Source organism: Eublepharis macularius, chromosome 4 (genome assembly GCF_028583425.1).
Source record: "Eublepharis macularius isolate TG4126 chromosome 4, MPM_Emac_v1.0, whole genome shotgun sequence".
In the NCBI taxonomy this organism is placed as follows: Eukaryota; Metazoa; Chordata; class Lepidosauria; order Squamata; family Eublepharidae; genus Eublepharis; species Eublepharis macularius.
The window spans coordinates 30,163,205-30,179,864 of NC_072793.1; the positions used below are offsets into that span (position 1 = coordinate 30,163,205).

General features: G+C 42.5%; 1 protein-coding gene across 4 annotated transcripts in view; it reads right to left on the reverse strand.

Moving 5' to 3' along the window:
- Positions 1 to 1,195: 1,195 nt before the first annotated feature.
- The window catches only part of EPN3 (epsin 3), a 44,436-nt gene continuing 28,971 nt past the window's right edge, over positions 1,196 to 16,660 (reverse strand). For 2 of the 4 annotated variants that reach the window (XM_054975244.1, XM_054975243.1), the window contains 7 exons: positions 8,512 to 8,595; positions 7,467 to 7,574; positions 6,944 to 7,028; positions 5,874 to 6,185; positions 5,002 to 5,106; positions 3,047 to 3,277; positions 1,196 to 1,923 (listed from right to left, as the gene is read on the reverse strand). In XM_054975244.1, the coding sequence (XP_054831219.1) occupies positions 1,598 to 1,923; positions 3,047 to 3,277; positions 5,002 to 5,106; positions 5,874 to 6,185; positions 6,944 to 7,028; positions 7,467 to 7,574; positions 8,512 to 8,595 (1,251 nt within the window). In that variant the 3' untranslated portion in view covers positions 1,196 to 1,597. The remainder of the gene's footprint in view (positions 1,924 to 3,046; positions 3,278 to 5,001; positions 5,107 to 5,873; positions 6,186 to 6,943; positions 7,029 to 7,466; positions 7,575 to 8,511; positions 8,596 to 16,660) is intronic. The other 2 variants (XM_054975245.1, XM_054975246.1) reach the window with 2 other exon arrangements.

Here is a 16,660-nt window from a genome sequence, read left to right on the forward strand (position 1 = left end):
GCAGAAACTGACTGAAAAATGAAAGCCAGTAATTAAAGTATCTATCTGGGTCTTGAAGCAAGTCTGAGCTCCAGTGAACTGCCTGAACTCATTAATACAGATAAATGTGCTTGAACTCATTCAAATAAGAGCCTCCATTATTTTCCTCCTTTAAAGCTGTCCACATTTTTCTCAAGGGCTTCACAACACCTGGTTTACTTATTCCAGTGGTCCTGCACTGTGGGATCAGTCCTTGCTCGAGTGTTTCTCGTTTCCAGGGATGTTATCCCAACTTTTGGAGTTCAGAAACAGTGATGTAGGGAAATGCGTTCATAACAGAGACTTTGGTCAAGCATGTAGCTAGGAGGTCATTCATGAAGACAGCAAGGGGAAAACCAGTTTCCGCAAATAAATATAGTGCAATGCTAAAAGAAAAGTAGTTTGTCTCAAAGTAAGCAGGGACATCCGATTTCAATCAGAGGAGCATCAGGCAGAAAGCTGAGTGACACCAGAACTGTGGACTCCTAGTATGAAGAGTGGTGTCTTCTTCAGAGTTCTGAGCACCTCAGTCTTGGGGCTTTATAGAAGCAAGTCTCTTGTTACTCAACAGACATCTAATTATTTCTGTTAAAGAATTCAAAGTTAGAGGGAGTTGGTCAAACTTCCAGTGGTCAGGTGGCTGGAGGTCACTTCTTCATGCTACCCCGTTCTCTTTCTCACAATGATCAGGTTATCATCCACACTGCTATAAGCCATAGAGATGCCTCCATAGATTGTCCAGTCTTATAATCATGCCCCCCCACCACAATTTTTAAATTGAATCGTATCCCTTCTCTTTACAGGTCCCCAGCAATACATTTCAAATCCTACTTTATACTTTGCTTGACTGCACAGAAGGAATATTTATGCAAGCCATTTTATGGTCATAAAATTTGGGGTTTCTAGTTGCAGATTTTGAGTTTTCCCATAGTTACTGGGTGATTGTAGTTGAGAAAGAGGTTTTTCTTAGTCAAGCAACCCGATGAAGGTGTCATTGGCAAAAGAAATGTGATTTCTTCTCTTGTATATAGCACCCACCATACTTGCTGAGCTGTCCTGATCTCTAGAAGTGAGATTATATCCTTGTCCTGCATGCCATGTAGCTGCAAGCTTTGGCAAAAGTGTATGTGTTTACCATGCAACTTTAAAAAAAATACCCTTTCCACTGTGGGAACAATCTTTATGAGTTAATTTATATTTTATCTTAATTTCTGTGTGTACCAGAATAAAACAACGCTGGAGAACAGAGGCTCTCAAAAGTACAGCCCTTCTTAAGGGACCATCTCTGGTTTTTATGCCCATCAAGAGTACCAGCTGGTGACTGGAATGTCCCTATTGCCACCAGAAGCAGACTCTAGCCAATGCTCAACACGGAGTGCCGGCTCCTTGGTTACTCTTCAAGGAAGGAGGTGCATGCCTGCTTGTCTCTGTCTTGGACAGAATCTAGCAGAAGAGCTTCCAGGGTGAAATGTCCTCCATCACAATGTACGAGCCAGTGCCATGAAGCTTTGGCATGGGAAGATTTTCGTAACAGCTAAGGAAGGAACAAGAGAGTTCACAAAATACAGACAGCATCTTCTCAAAGGAAAGGGTTCATACTGCCTTGAGAAGGTAGAGAAGGGTGACCTGAGCCAGACAGTGGTAGGAGAGGTTGAGGCAAGTTTTGGGGTATCTCTGGGAAAGGCCTTGTGCCAGCCTGAGGGAAGGCACTCATGGAGGCTGGGAGTGTCATTGCCGATGGGATGCTGCTGAGCGGAAGAGGGAGGGAAGTGCTGTAGGACATGGAGTTCATGGACATTCCCACAGCTACACTGGGCACTGGGGAGCTCGTGCGCATCTGGTTGAGAGTTGGTTTGGGCTGGTCAGTGATGTTGAATGGATTGGTGGGAGAAGGCGTGCTGAGACCTGGGAGAAGGAAAAAGAGAGATCATCACAACCTCCATTAGGCATGTACCATTCTAGGTCAGAGACCTAAAACGTTTAGGCCCTCAGAATTCTACCCAAGAAGAGCCAAGTTCCACAGAAAAAAGTGCCGTTGCAAGCAGAGCTTCACTTTTTAAAGCCAATTAACTTTACTGGATGAGAAGGGTGTATCTCTGCTTAGGCTTGCACTGAAAGCAACCTATATACTTGGTCAAGGTCTGAAGTACTAGCAGTTAGCAGAGTTACTGGGCATCGTAAACACCAAGGACACAGGCACAGTTGATGAAGGCTGTTTTCACACTTCTTTAAAATAGAGCAATACCGAAGGCTGACAGAAGGCTGACGGGCTCCCTCACGTGATTTTTGACGCCATCTGTTTACAAAAGAGGCATGCAGTGATGATGGCGCTTTGTAAATGGATGGCGTCAAAAATTGTATAAGGAAGCCAGTAGCTTTCCCTGAGTATCCTGCTAGTTTAAAGACGTGTGGAAACAGCCAGAGTTAGGACAATAGGGGGATGCTTTGATATTAGTTTTACAACTGATGGGCCTTCCAGGCATCTGGCTGTCTCCTGTGAGAGCCAGGACTGGGCTAGATGGACCTGATCTAACAAAGGATCTTCTTAGGCTCTTATATGCAAATGGTAAATATTGTCTTGGATCTCGCAGTAAATCTCTGCTAACAGAAGGGATTTCTATCAGCATAATGGGACTTCCTTGCCATCCCCAACCCATTGCAGCCCCAAATGATACCAGAAATGCTGCTTCTGCAGGACAGGGGTCCCCTTAGGAATAGCATGTGGGGGGAGTTGGAGGTCTGCAAGAGGAAGGAAGAACTGGCAAAATCCATCCTTTCATTTGTGGACATTTTCAAGCCACCCAGTCCTAGTATGTGACCTTTTGAATTTTCCCACCAGGACTGATGTTGGTGTTTAAATGAACCAGTAAAATGAGGAAGGGTGGAAATTCTCTGGTGGAAGTGACTGTACAATGGGAAACAGCTGCTGTAGGCGGATGCAAGCAAGGGTAGGTACAAAATGAAAGCCAGCAAGCCGCCTGTAAGTCCACATGGAATCTCCTAGGGATTTCCCCTTCCTATGACCTACCTGCCAAAAATGGATTACGAGATTTCAAGCTCTGGGGTGCTGTGACCAAGGAGTCTAAATTAACCAAGGAAGAGGCGTTTGGGCCAAGAAAGGTCTCTGGCGTTTTGAAATCCTTTTTGTCCTTCTTAGCATCAGGAAGAGAGTCTCCTAAATCCGTAACATCAAAAATGTCCTTATTCTTGATGCCGTTCTCCTTGGTGCTTGGAATAAGGTCTCCGAACAGGTCCACGTCTACCAACAAAAGCAAAGGTGAGAAAGAGGGAGTGGTGGTGTGTTATTTTGTGTTTTCGTCAGAGAGAATCCAGGTTTTCCTTCAAATCCAAATTCGGTCAGAATCGTTCACTCTTGTAACTCCACCATTTTCATTTCTAACTGTTATGACCCCCTTTCTGTCTCAGTTAGATTTTGCCTTTAACCCTCTCCTTAAACCCTCTGGGTAGATTGATGCTACCAGGAATAATATTCCAAAATAGTTCATTTAAATTTCCTTTTTCATAACATGACCAAGTGCCAGGCTCCTTTGTGGGACTATGTGGCTCTGAGGAAAGGAATGGGATATAGGAATAACATGTATTCTGGGATGACCAAAAAAAACCCTTTAATTTTACAAGAAACATATTGGTTTTACAGTAGTACTTAAGCTTGATGGTTTTAAAGATAGTTATCGGTTCTTAAAGTTTCCTTACATAGGTTCAATCACACAGATATATATGTAACTTTCTCTCTCAGGCGTATACACAGTTTGCCTGCTTCAGATAGAATGAATGTTCTCTCACAGACACACAAAGTTCAGGCTTCCACACAGGTTGCCTAACTGAACTAGAATCAATATTTCTCTCAGAAATGCATAGACACCCTCAGGCTGCACACAGCTTGCCTGCTTTGCCCAGACTGAATGTTCTCTCTCTGCTCAGTAACTAAAAACAAAAGTTCACTCCACCCACACTCTCAGAGCCAAGCTACAAGTGTCGCCTGACACAGGTTGGACACTTGTCAGCTTCCCTCAAGTTTTGATGGGAAATGTAGGCATCCTGGTCTTGCAGCTGTAATGGAGAGCCAAGCTGTAAAACCAGGACGCCTACATTTCCCACCAAAACTTGAGGGAAGCTGACAAGTGTCCAACCTGTGTCCAAACTATTCAGCCTAACCAACAACTGTCACTTCTAAGTAAACCTTGTAGTTTTTGTAGTCCAACAGGTGCAAAGGAATCAAAGATCAGGAAGACATCTGATAGATAAGACTCCACGGTGATAGGTAAGTAGATTAAAGTCCTTTTCTCTTAATTTTTCATCTCTTTCTTATTTTTTCTTCTAGGTGGTACTGACAACAACCAGGATGTCTAAAAGATGCTACTCATCCACCCGACATACAGGGCCGGCAAAAGAAGCCTGATGTTTCGCCAAGAGACCTTCTCGGGGGCAGTTAAAGGATCCACCCAAATAGACACATCTACAATACAAATTTTTACAGCACCCTGAGACGATATGTTAATGATGGCGGCCATGCGGACGGGTTTACTTAGAAGTGACGGTCGTTGTACAAGTGGCTTACATTGGACTGATCGTTGATGTGTGCTATTTCTGTCTGATTAAGTTATATGTATTCGGTGAACAATTTTGTTATAATTATAGAAAGTAAATTGCACATTGATTAACTTCACTATACAAATTTATTTGTTTCCTCCATGTGTGGTTTTCCACTTGTTTGGTTAGACCAATGTTAGATTAGCTGAGATGTTACTAAGGCAGATGAGTATATTTTTAGGATTAATACTATGAAATAAACACAGTGGTAGGTACAAAATCCCTCTGCCTTCTGATTGTCAGGATTAAAGGAGCAACAGGAAGCCTGAAAATGCTACAGGAAAGCAGAAAGTTAGTTTCCATGGCCACCTTCACATTTCTCATAACCATCTCTCTCTCCTGGATCCTAGCATGTGTTGGAACTTTGCTTACCTATGGGGCTGTTAGATTTCACAGATGATGGAGCCTGGATGCTGTCATGCTCTTCCTGATCCACTTGTTCTGGTAGTTTTGCAAACAAGTCAAAAGTAGCACTGCCTGTGGATGTGTGAAGACAGAAAGAAAACTCAGGATCCCGCTCATCTACCCCTTTGTACCTCTCCTGCCACTATAACTACCTCTCCTGGACTCAGGAGTGCAGGCGAAGTGGAAGCAATCATCACTCTGCGTACTTGTCCTTCCCAAACAGTGCAGTGGAAAGCCAAGAAGAAGGACGGATTTCCCCCCAAATTTCTCCTTGGGAGCCCTGAAGAAGCGGTGGTAGAGAGGTGTTCATTCTCTCTTTCCATCACCAGTGCATCACTTGGACTTGGGAACCAAACAGTGCTCTCCTAAGCAGTGTTACACCCTTCTAAATCCATGGACAATGGGCTCAAAAGGGTGTAACTTTGTTTGGGATTGCACCATAAGCCTCGCCGTGGCACAGGTATGTGCTGCATGAAGGTGCATGTGCAACTCTCTCTCTGTCTTGCTTGCCTACTAAACAGCCAGAAGCCTTAAAGACAGAATGGCGTTAGAAACAGCTGCAGGACCAACCTCACAAATGAAGTGATCGATCCCATTTCTATATCTTGAGCCAACTATACAAGCAGCTTTTAGTCTTTAACAGACAAGAGAAAGCATCATACCGTTTCCCTCTCAAGTACGACTCATCCTAGATGAGCAGGCAAGTAATACATTATAAAGACTGGAAGCATTAGGGGAAATGTTAGGTGATAGACATAAAGATGGGGGGACAAAACCATGGATTCCCCCCCCCCATTAAGAAGCCTTGAAAAAGACAGACAAAACCAAGATTCTCTTACTAGCTGTGGAAGGCTTATCAGTACAGCCTCCCCAGGGATCGGCAGTAGAAGCAGAGCCTGCGGAGACTGGAACAGGTGGTGAGGACTTTCCCCAGGGGTCTGAAGAGGAGACACTTGAAGACAGGGACTTCATTCCCCATGGATCAGAGGATGAGGCAGAAGAGGAAATGGGTGGAAGATTCCAGGGCCCCGGAGATGCTTGATTAGTAGATGATGTCATCTGACCAAGAGGATCCACAGAAGATACTGGAACCCAGGGGTCGGCAGTGGGGCCCCAGGATGCTCCTGTTGACTCTACGGTGGGTTTGCTATCTGAAAGAGGAGTCAGGCTGATTCCGCACACGTTGGATAATGCACTTTCAATGCACTTTAGCTATCGTTTGGAAGTGGATTTTTCGTTTCACACTTGAAAAATTCCGCTCCCAATGATTTTTAGGGCGGGAGTGCAAAGTGAATTAAAATGCAATCAGGCACAAAGGTGGGATGAGGCAAGATATATGAGAAGTCAAAAACGGAGGAGAGCAGAGGGCAGGAACTAAGGCTGTCATCTGATTTAAGGGTTCTTAATTAATTGTCTAGGTTTTAATGGGTTATGTCTGCATAAATTTGCCCATGAACACATTTTGGTTTTTTGCTTTAGATCAACGGCTTGCTGTCTTTTCAGAAGAAGGAACACTCCTTCAAAGATTGTGACCCAAGTAAGGTCTTCTATTGAATATAATGAGCATGCTTTAAATGCACCTACAGCTTGATTTAATGGAGGGGACAAAAAAAAATCTCTTTAATCCATCAAATGCTTTCAATTAAGCTAAGTTCCTAATCGATGACAGGCTGAAGCCAAAGGGAGAACTACACAAGCAACAAACAGTGGGTTAACCTCGATCTCCATGTTTGTTCTTTCACAGGCAAGGCCAAAAGCATGAATGAAATGGGAGAGAATAGGAAGAAAAGGAGAGAACAGCTTCAAAGCTCCTTACTGTTAGGCTCCCAAGAACTGGACAGGGACAGAGCTGGAGGAGAAAAGGCCATATCATGGTTCCAAACCTCAACTGATCGAGGATAACCCCCACCTGGAATATCCCATGGGTCGGCTGACGTGTGGGTAGAAGGTGCAGGTGCTGGTCCAAAAATGTCTGCCAGCTCCAACACAGAAGACTGGAAAGATAGAGAGAAATAAAATGCATTAGGGTCCACAGATACACAGAGTATGAATGGTTTACACATGCATAATCCATTACTGGTTCAGATGCCATCAAAAATTGGAGATTGCACAGACACAGGTATAGAGCTTGATCTCATGATGGGTCTTTCCTCCTTTAACTCAAGAGTTTCAGGAAGTAAGATTCTGTACCTGATTCCATGCTATTCCATGCCTTTAGTGTCAGAATGATCTACAGGTGCACAGTGTTGCTTAGCTAAAGCTAAGCAAGTGTCAACATGGTCAATGCCTCAAATGGAAAATGCCAAGGCTCCTTATGCAAACCACTCTGAAATCAGCAGATTTTATTGGCAATAGTCTAGACCCTAAGAGGAGTAGAGGGTCGAGGCTGGGGGGATAAATCTGCAAATATCAGACAGCTGAGCATTTAATACCTGGCTTTTCTTCATCTTATCATCTTCCTCCTCCTTCTCTGTACTTAGGTTGCTCTCTTCCAGTGCCTTTTGTAACAGTGAGTTTTCTCCTTGCCATGCTCTAACTTCCTGCAATCAAAATGGACAGGTCTGAATTGAGTAGTAAGGTGAAAGAGAAAGGATTTCTTTCCTGCTGGCATAGATCATCGTCCATTTCCGCACACGTTGAATAATGCACTTTCAATGCACTTTAGCAATCCTTTGGAAGTGGATTTTTTTGTTCCACACATGGAAAATCAGTTCCAAATGTTCACTAAAGAGTATTGAAAGTGGATTATTCAACGTGTGTGGAAGCAGCCATCCTTACTTTATGCCTTAGCAACAACTTTAGTTCTCTATGCATAACCCAAGTCCTCTATTCGGAACAATTAGTCTTTAGAATTGTGAAAGTTAGTTAGCAGCCAGGGAAGAATGAGAAGACAGAAGCGAATAGATGCAGCTTGTGGCAGGATGGGGTCTAGAATTCTCTCACCTGAAAAACCATGCAATTCCATGACTAAAGAGAGATGGCAACCCTTTGCACACTTACTTGGAAGTAAGTCCCATTAAGCTCATTTAAGTAAATGTGCCTAGAACTGACCTACACATTATGAACAGAGGTAAACAAATGTATCTATTTTGCATAACGTATATGATTTTCAAACTGCAGCATTGTATATTCCGGAATTTGATTAATTTTGTCATGGATTAGAGGGGAGAGAAAGGGAAACCCCCAACCTACCCACTCTTGGTGAAATTCCTCATATGATTCAGGATTTCTTCCACAATCATAAGAACTAGAAATGGAATTTTATTGCACATGAATATTTAGAACTCCAAAAATGTTATCAGATTTTGAGATATATGAAAAGCAAAGAAGACGGACAATACATCGAGCTCCTTCTGGACAGAGCAGTTTTAACTCAGGAAGATGCAAAGCTAGGCAAAAGGCTGCCCCATTTAGAGAGGTGTGAAGTCGAGAACAGGAAAGTCAAAGTGCCCTTTCACCTCCTGGGTCTGAGAATACCTTCTCGTGCTCCTGTTTGCTCAGGGTAAGTGCTATCTGTAATTGCAAATCTTCATCTGTACTGGAAGCTGGAGGAAGTGGCTGCTGACAATGGAGGAGAATTGGATAAAGGTTTATTCCAGGGTTCTGTATTTTAATCTTTTATTCTGACTTCCAACCTTCCCATCTCTTTGCAATCAAAAGCAAGGCGTCAATGAATCCAGCCGTGCACCCACTCCTCTACTGTTGCCCATTTAGCAACTCACCGCGTAACAGTTCATCCCTCCATCTTGCTCCCCCTTGTTTCTGTGGCTATCTACCCACCCTTTATTTTGCTTCTTCATATGAGATTCTACCTTCTATTCTGAGCTGGGACATTGTGGAGCTAGTGTTTTCTAGTGGGTACGTTTGGACTTGAGAAGCCAGAATGTGTGCTCCTGGTCAGCCATGCAACCATTGGCTGTTTCCACACACGTTGAATAATCCACTTTCAATACGCTTTAGTGAACATTTGTAACTGATTTTCCATGTGTGGAACAAAAAATCCACTTCTAAAAGATAACTAAAGCGTATTGAAAGTGGATTATTCAACGTGTGTGGAAATGGCCATTGCCAAGAGGCTGTAGCTCAGTTGAAAAGCATCTGCTTTGCATGCAGAAGGGCCTTGTAGAACAGCTGCCTGTCAGAGACAATACAGACCTTGATAGACCAATAGTCTGACTGAGTATATGGTAGCTTGGTGGGAATCTTTTAGAGAAGATGGGGCGGGGAGAACTTGCCTGCTGCCCATATTATTCCTCAGAAACCCCCATTCTTCTATATACTGAACACCTTTTGTTATAAAATAAACAAATAATACAATAATAAAACATCCCTTAGCTTAACAAAAGAGGGTCCCATTTGATTAATGTGATAGCATTGCTATAGTTATGAGTTAGAAAATTTATTTTTTTAATTTATGTCATTTACAGTCCACCTTTCTCACTGAGATTCAAGGCGAATTACAAAGTGTGAGATTAGTACAGTCAGTATCAGGAACATTTCCATAAACGATGCCATAGGGTAAATAGATACAAGTTCACAAAGACACAGCATTAGTAGGAATCTAATACAACATAGTGGTGAGGTCTCTGGTTCCTAACTCATTAGCAGATCATCTGAGATCCCCTCCTTACAATACAGCCCTCCTATCTGAGTAAACAGCCTTTTTTGAATAATTCGGTTATAATCACAACAAAAGCTCTTACGCTACACTGATTTTTTTGGTGTTATAATCCTGCACATCGAGTATATGAGATATCTAAAAGCAAAATGTGAACTTTGCTGAATGTCTTGCTTCCTCCCCTCTTTGCCTTAGTGAAGGAAATCTCGTGCCCCCATCCCCCCACTAATATCCTAAATGCGCCTATGTGATTCACTGGATGACCTTGGCTAAGTCATTTTCTCTCCGCTTTCATTTCCTATCTGAAAATAAGCACCTCCCTCACTGGGCCTTTGCAAGGATAAACGAGATAAGGAGTGGATTGAAATACATTTAGTACAATGCATGCCCTCCATTGTTTATTATAACATTCTCAATGCCTCTCTCTCCTTCTTCTGTCAATATTGACCCGAAGTCGCAACATCAGAATTCTTGGCTGAACCATGTTCCTGTAGGGATGCCAGCTTTCCCATTAGCAAGGCCCCCCGAGCCTGAATGCCTATAACACCAGCACTTGGTTTCTACCTTAATCCTTACTGACCGGTGCTTCAAGGGCACTGCCAAGGGCACAGAACCAGCCCTACTACCCAATGAACAACTCAGCCAGCTATTTCTAATGGCCATCCCAGTCCACTGTACCCTCTATATCGAGGAGCAGGGCTCATTTCAAGGGGGAACACACAGGAACGTAGTTCCGGCAGTTCCCCAAAGAGGTCACATGTCAGGTGGCCCCGTCCACCTGACTCAGCCATTTTGGGCCCATTTCGGGCTGGATTGGGGCCGAAACGGCCTGGATTGGGCCACTGACAGGAGGTAGATCACTCTCCCGCTCATCAACGGCCTGATCCTGACCATTTTGGGCCCCTTTTCCACCATTTTCAGCCTGTTTTTGCCATTTGGGGCCCAATTTCGGCCCTGAATGGCCAGGATTGGGTCCAAAACAGCCAGGATAGGTGATGCCAGGGGGTGTGGCATATGCAAATCAGTTATACTAATGACACACTTCCAGTGATGGCAAGAGGTGTGGCATATGCTAATGAGTTATGCTAATGAGTTATGCTAACGAGTTCCTCCAGCTCTTTTTCTACAAAATGACCCCTGTTGAAGAGCATTTGCTCCTCCATATGAACTGCTTTTCTCTGTCGCTTGGTGAAGGCAGCTGGGCCACTTTCTCCAGTGCTGTTGCCTTTTTGGAAATTGACCTCCAACTTGTCTTGAACTACATTATCTGCCTCTGGCCCTTGTGAGTTTTGCCTGCCTTGGGCTGTGCTACTGGCCTCTGGCCCTGTCTAGATTAATGGCTCACCTGTGGCCCCTGACACCTGTCTCATTAAGGCCTGACATATCCTTCCTCATCTTGAACTGCAACATGTCTTCTGCTTGCTCCTGCAATGAGCTTTAGGCTGTTTCAGATTTTTCCTTTCTGGCACATTTATCGTAACCTGAGCATTTCTTGTCTCAATATTCATCTTCACTCATTTACACTTCTTCCTCAGTGAATTGCAAATGTCAGAATTTTACTCCTCTGCAATTGCAACAATTTTTTTAAAAAAATTTTATTTATCCATTAATTTCCCATATTGTCCACATGCACACCAAATATATCTAGATGTTGCTTGTGGAAAAATGGTTTTCCCTCCCCAAAATAGGTGCATATGGTTAGCAGGGATCACTTTGGTTGACTTTAGTAATTGCTTACAAAGAAATTTGCAGATGAAATTGACCAAGCAGCAGAAAGATATGCTTAAAATTAAACAATTTTAACTCACTGAGTTTACACAGACATAGTGCTGTGTTGGATTGTGGACAAAGTGCCAGCTCAGTGTCTTCTTGATGGCAAGTGTAAATTCAAAATTAAACAAAAAGAAAAGAAGGCAGCTCTGATTAACATAGAGCAGAGAGGATATGAGAAAGGCTTCAGAGCTTATAGCTGAAAAGTGCCTCTTTTTTCAGGGTGGGTGTTTAACACAAAGGGTAGGAAGTAAAAGGATATAATTGCAGATTGCCCCTCCTCCTTTGCAACAATTAGAAACAGATTGTGTAACCCAAATTCTGAAATATAAACCACACTAGAGGCGGCTGTCTTGATAGTACAAAAGGTACTATTGGAACAGAAGGCTCTAACTGATCATTGTAGATTTAAGAAAAAAACTGAGATTAAATACAAACAAGAAAAAATGGAAGCCTAATACTAGTTAAGCAACCTAGCATCGGTGAGTATTTATGCAGTGAAGTGGAGCCAATTAAAGAAACTTAAGTATATTTAGGAACTAACATTACTAGATAGAGATAGATAAACAGCCTAGCTACATGGCTGATGGGAGGAAGGGGGAAAGGAAAAAAGTCAGCATGCAAACCTAAGAACTGCATTCTAGGAACAAAACAAAGAAACCATTTAGCAGAAGGAAGTAGGTAGCACCCGCATTCCTATCCGCCTGGCTTTCCTATATACTGCCTCCTGTAGGAGCTTATTCTCTTGTACAGTAGACATTGTATATTCCAACTGCGTAATGCTACACTAATTTTGGGAATCCTGTTCAAAGAGGGTCTTTGAAAAAAAAAAAAGAGGTGAGATGCACATCTGTCGAGAATGATTTGGACAACATTAATACCACTCAGTGACACAGCAGGGAATGGAATACTTTAGATGGCTTCTTAAGACACATTAAAGAAACACAACTCTAGGAATATCAGACTGTTTTCCATGTGGGTCATTTTGACTGCTGCTATACAGAATTTTCCCCTTGTTCTCCTCCCAAAGTGCTTGACCTGTTTTACTGCTGTCTCCCTCTATTCTTAAGAGTGGTTTAACGTAGCTGCTGACATGAGGGAAGAGGTAGCAGCACTGTTGTGGTGGCCAGGAGGGCTGATGAATTTCCAGAGGGTCAGAATTGCCATTGGGCTACTGAAATAACCAGCATTCACATATAAGGAAGCGGCCAAATAATTGTATAGCAACCTATAACACCAAGCTAATGATCTGCAAACAACAGTACACCAATGCTTTGCAATCAGTGTCTTTCTATATCTTACTTGGTGCAGTATTGGTTTTCATTTTTTGTTTGGACTTTAGCTAACTGGCTGGCTAGCTTCCCAAGCTAATGTAACCAGATAGCTTGATTTGCTAACTGCTATGACCCTTCTGTCCTTCCTTAAGACCGGAGCATATCAAGTGTTGTTCCAAAACCCAGTTTCCTCCAACAAGACTGAATTGCGAACAAACAGATGGTGGCATCAGCAGGTCCATGTGCTATGTTACCCTAATGGCAAAATCGCTGTGCTTTTTCAGCAGCATAAACAACCACCGACACCATTCCTCACAGACCCACCACATTTTTATGCATCCTAATTATACTGCCTTTAGGAGAACTATTCGTTACTAGTAGTTAACATTGATATTGTACTTTAATACATACTTCACGGTACTCAGGGCTTTTTTTCAGCTGGAACGCAGTGGAACGGAGTTCCGGAACCTCTTGAAAATGGTCACATGGCTGATGGCCCCGCCCCCTGATCTCCAGACAGAGGAGAGTTTAGATTGCCCTCCGCGCCACAGCTCCCCTCTGTCTGGAGATCAGGGGGCGGGGCCACCAGCCATGTGACCATTTTCTCCGAGGGCAACCCACTGAGTTCCACCACCTCTTTTCCCAGAAAAAAAGCCCTGACGGTACTTATCGTCTTTAGCCTGGGTTCAGTTCTAGTCACTGGTTGTGCATAACAACTTGTGGTTCCAGATAGGAATGCGAATTCTCACTGACATCAAAAGTCACATCCCACCACTTCAGCGGAGCACAGATGAGCATCACAATTTAGATGAGGAGTGCCTATCCAAATGTACTTCTACACGTGTCAGCTAGGAGTGCAGAGGGCTAGTTTTGAATACAGATCTCACTTGTGTGATCAGGAATTTGCTTTTCAATGGTAAAGTATATCACTGCTATTCCCATGTCTTCACAAATAAATACTGTTTCCTTGAATCTTCACGATCGCCTCAGATCTCTGTATTATTTCCTTTGACAGGTGGAGCGGAATAGCCATTTTGTCTGGAATCTCCATCATTTAGTAACATGGCTGTGACGGAGAATAATAGCCAAATTGCTGCAGTTCAGTGTTTTTAATGTTGTTGTTTTCCTCCTGTATTTTAAAACGGTGATCTGTAACAATATTTTTGGCTGAAACAAATGCAATCCTAACCTGTCCCGAGTGGACTGACAAAGCACTATTGATATACCTGGCAGGAGAAATGATCAGATTGGTGATATGATTGACAACGCAATGCCAGTGTTAAATATTGTACAATATAGCCTCTTTCATTATTTTTAAGCAGCTATGATTGCTAAGAAGAAATGTTTCATTAAAAGGATGATTACTATAAGGGAGGGAGAAGCATTTGATTTTTGTTGTTGTTTACTTTGTTTGCAAGCATGGAATTTTTTAAAAAATCTTATTTTCAGCTCTGCTGGTATGCAACAGTGAAACAGCACGGCTGATAGACCTGTTTTTAAAAAATAAAGAGAAAATAGTGGGATTACAAAGAGGAAATTAGATCAGGAAATTTAATACAAAAAATGGGATGGGGAACAAGACCTTTTACATTTGTTGTTTTGCAGGAGTTGCTTGTAAATGCTTGTTTGTAACTTTCAGTTCACTTAGTACAGTGAAATGAGGCAACTTGTACTTAGAGAAAGTTCTGTCCTGTGCTGGATAAGGCTGCCTCAAACTGACTAGAATGTTACTTTTTCACATGAAGAAGAAAAAAGCCATTTTTTGCAGCGTTCCCCAAGGCTGTTTGCTAAATGCGGGGGGGGGGGGGAGGGGGGGGCTCTTGTTCTTATCCATTGACAGTGGTAAAGGAGGCAGACAAGCAAATACATTTCTTTGTCTTTCTGGGTACAAAACCGAGAGGGGCCAATAATGTGCCACCTTATTTTGCCTCTGCTGCAGGGATAGACATTGCAGTATTGCAATGGGAATACAATGATATATTAATAGTCATATGGATCTATAGTTGTAATTCCACTTCTGCTGACAGTAGATCAATGCAATGGCAGTGCTAAAAGATCCTGGTGTGGAACACCCTGAAAATGATTTCCTAAAGGTTGCACTATATTTCCATGGCAGAGATGGGATTGGAACCTCAGTGTACAATACTGAAATCCAACCATATGTCTGCTGAACTGATGCTGTTACATTTTAAAGCTAAGCAGATCTCAGGCTAGTCAATGTCTGGTTGGGAATTCCATGCTAGGGAATCTGAGCTTCCCAAAGGAAGAATGATGTACAGACAGACAGACAGACATGGAAGGGAAGTATTTCCTTTTCTTTCTCCCATACATACATACATACATACATACATACATGTATGTATGCGAGAAAGAAAGGGAAATACTTCCCCAGTCCACTGCCCCCAGGAATCCAGCCCAAATAACTCTATCCAGCATAAGCCTCTGGCAATTTTACCCCAAATACAAATTTTATTTTAAAAGAAATCTGCTTTAGACGTAGAGCTTTGTTTCTTGTCACACAGAAACCTTGCCCATCCTTGCTTCAGATGGGTTCTGTCAGTAGTTGAGCCACTTCTGTTAAAAATCCATGGAAATTTGTTCCAGAATGTATTGTTTCATTGTTGTACTTGTACAGTATGTTTCCAGGAATGCTGTGTGTCTTTTTGTAATCCTAAGTACAGTACATACCAGCGTTCTTCTTTCCTATGAATGTAGCTTTTTTTTTCCATGGCAGGAGAATAGGTTTAGAAACTTTTTTTAAAAAAATGCAGCTAATTCACACCTAGACAGATAAGGGCCTTTTAAAAATACCTCTAACCATACAAAAGTATGCAAAGACTAGGCAACTAAGAATCCATTGTGTTTAGATCTCTGCAATTTGAAATGGCTGGATATACATATGGAATAAATTGATAACTATTTTGACTTTAAAATAAACATACTGAGAAGGACAATGAAGGTCAAAGAAAGGTTTAGAGCATGAGAGCACTGAGAAACTGCATCACATTCCTTGCTGTTGCTCAAAGATGCCACGGTAAAACACGGTAAAACAGTTTAGAAGCACAAGTCATAACAGGTCATGACAGTATCATGATATTATTTGCAAAGTTTGCAAACATTGGATGGAACCTGAGCATGCATATGGAACTCTTCCTAACGCTTGAACATCTTTAGGAAGCATTAAAAGATTCATCAAGCTTGGCCTGATGAACTAATCAGCTGCCATTGCTGATTAGTGAAGGTGTTTTTTAAAAAAACAATTACCTTTACCTACCCATCACTTTCAAAAAGGGAGAAGACCATCAAAAAGATCACACAAAAACTGGCTAGCACTTTTACATGCTTTCATGAAGAGATAGTATCAACCCGGCTCCATTACCCATGTTTCTGATCTGACCCCCACAGCTGATTTGTCAATAAAGAACCTCTTCCTTAAGAGATCCATGTGAAGAGGCCCTGCTCTCAAGTTACGGAATGTGGCTGCATTTTGACTGGGATTCTTAGGCAACTATATTATTCTGCACCATTTATGCCACTGGAGATCTAATGGGGTGAGTGGCTGTATTCTGGGAGCAGCTGAAAGGAGGGGCTGACTCCCAGGTAGTTTTAATGCACCGCCTCTTTCAACCCAGATTTTAAAGGAATCCTTACTTACAGTTGGAACCAGTGAACAAGACATGGTTCAATCAGAAGCTAGGTACATCTTTATTGCTCTAGACTTATTCATAGACTAGCATTGAATTCATAATAGCCTTTTCATCCTTGCTTGAGGGAGTAAGTTGCCGAAGAAAAGGGGGAAGAGAGACCATAAAACTACACTTTAACAGGAAGACCTACAATAAACTTCTATGTTGGAGGGGGACTACGATTCCCATGAGTACCAATTGTTAAAGGGACAGCACATAGTTCTGACTACACCGATACAGAGGCTTTCTAAGCTGCGGTTACAGTACAGGCTGGGAAC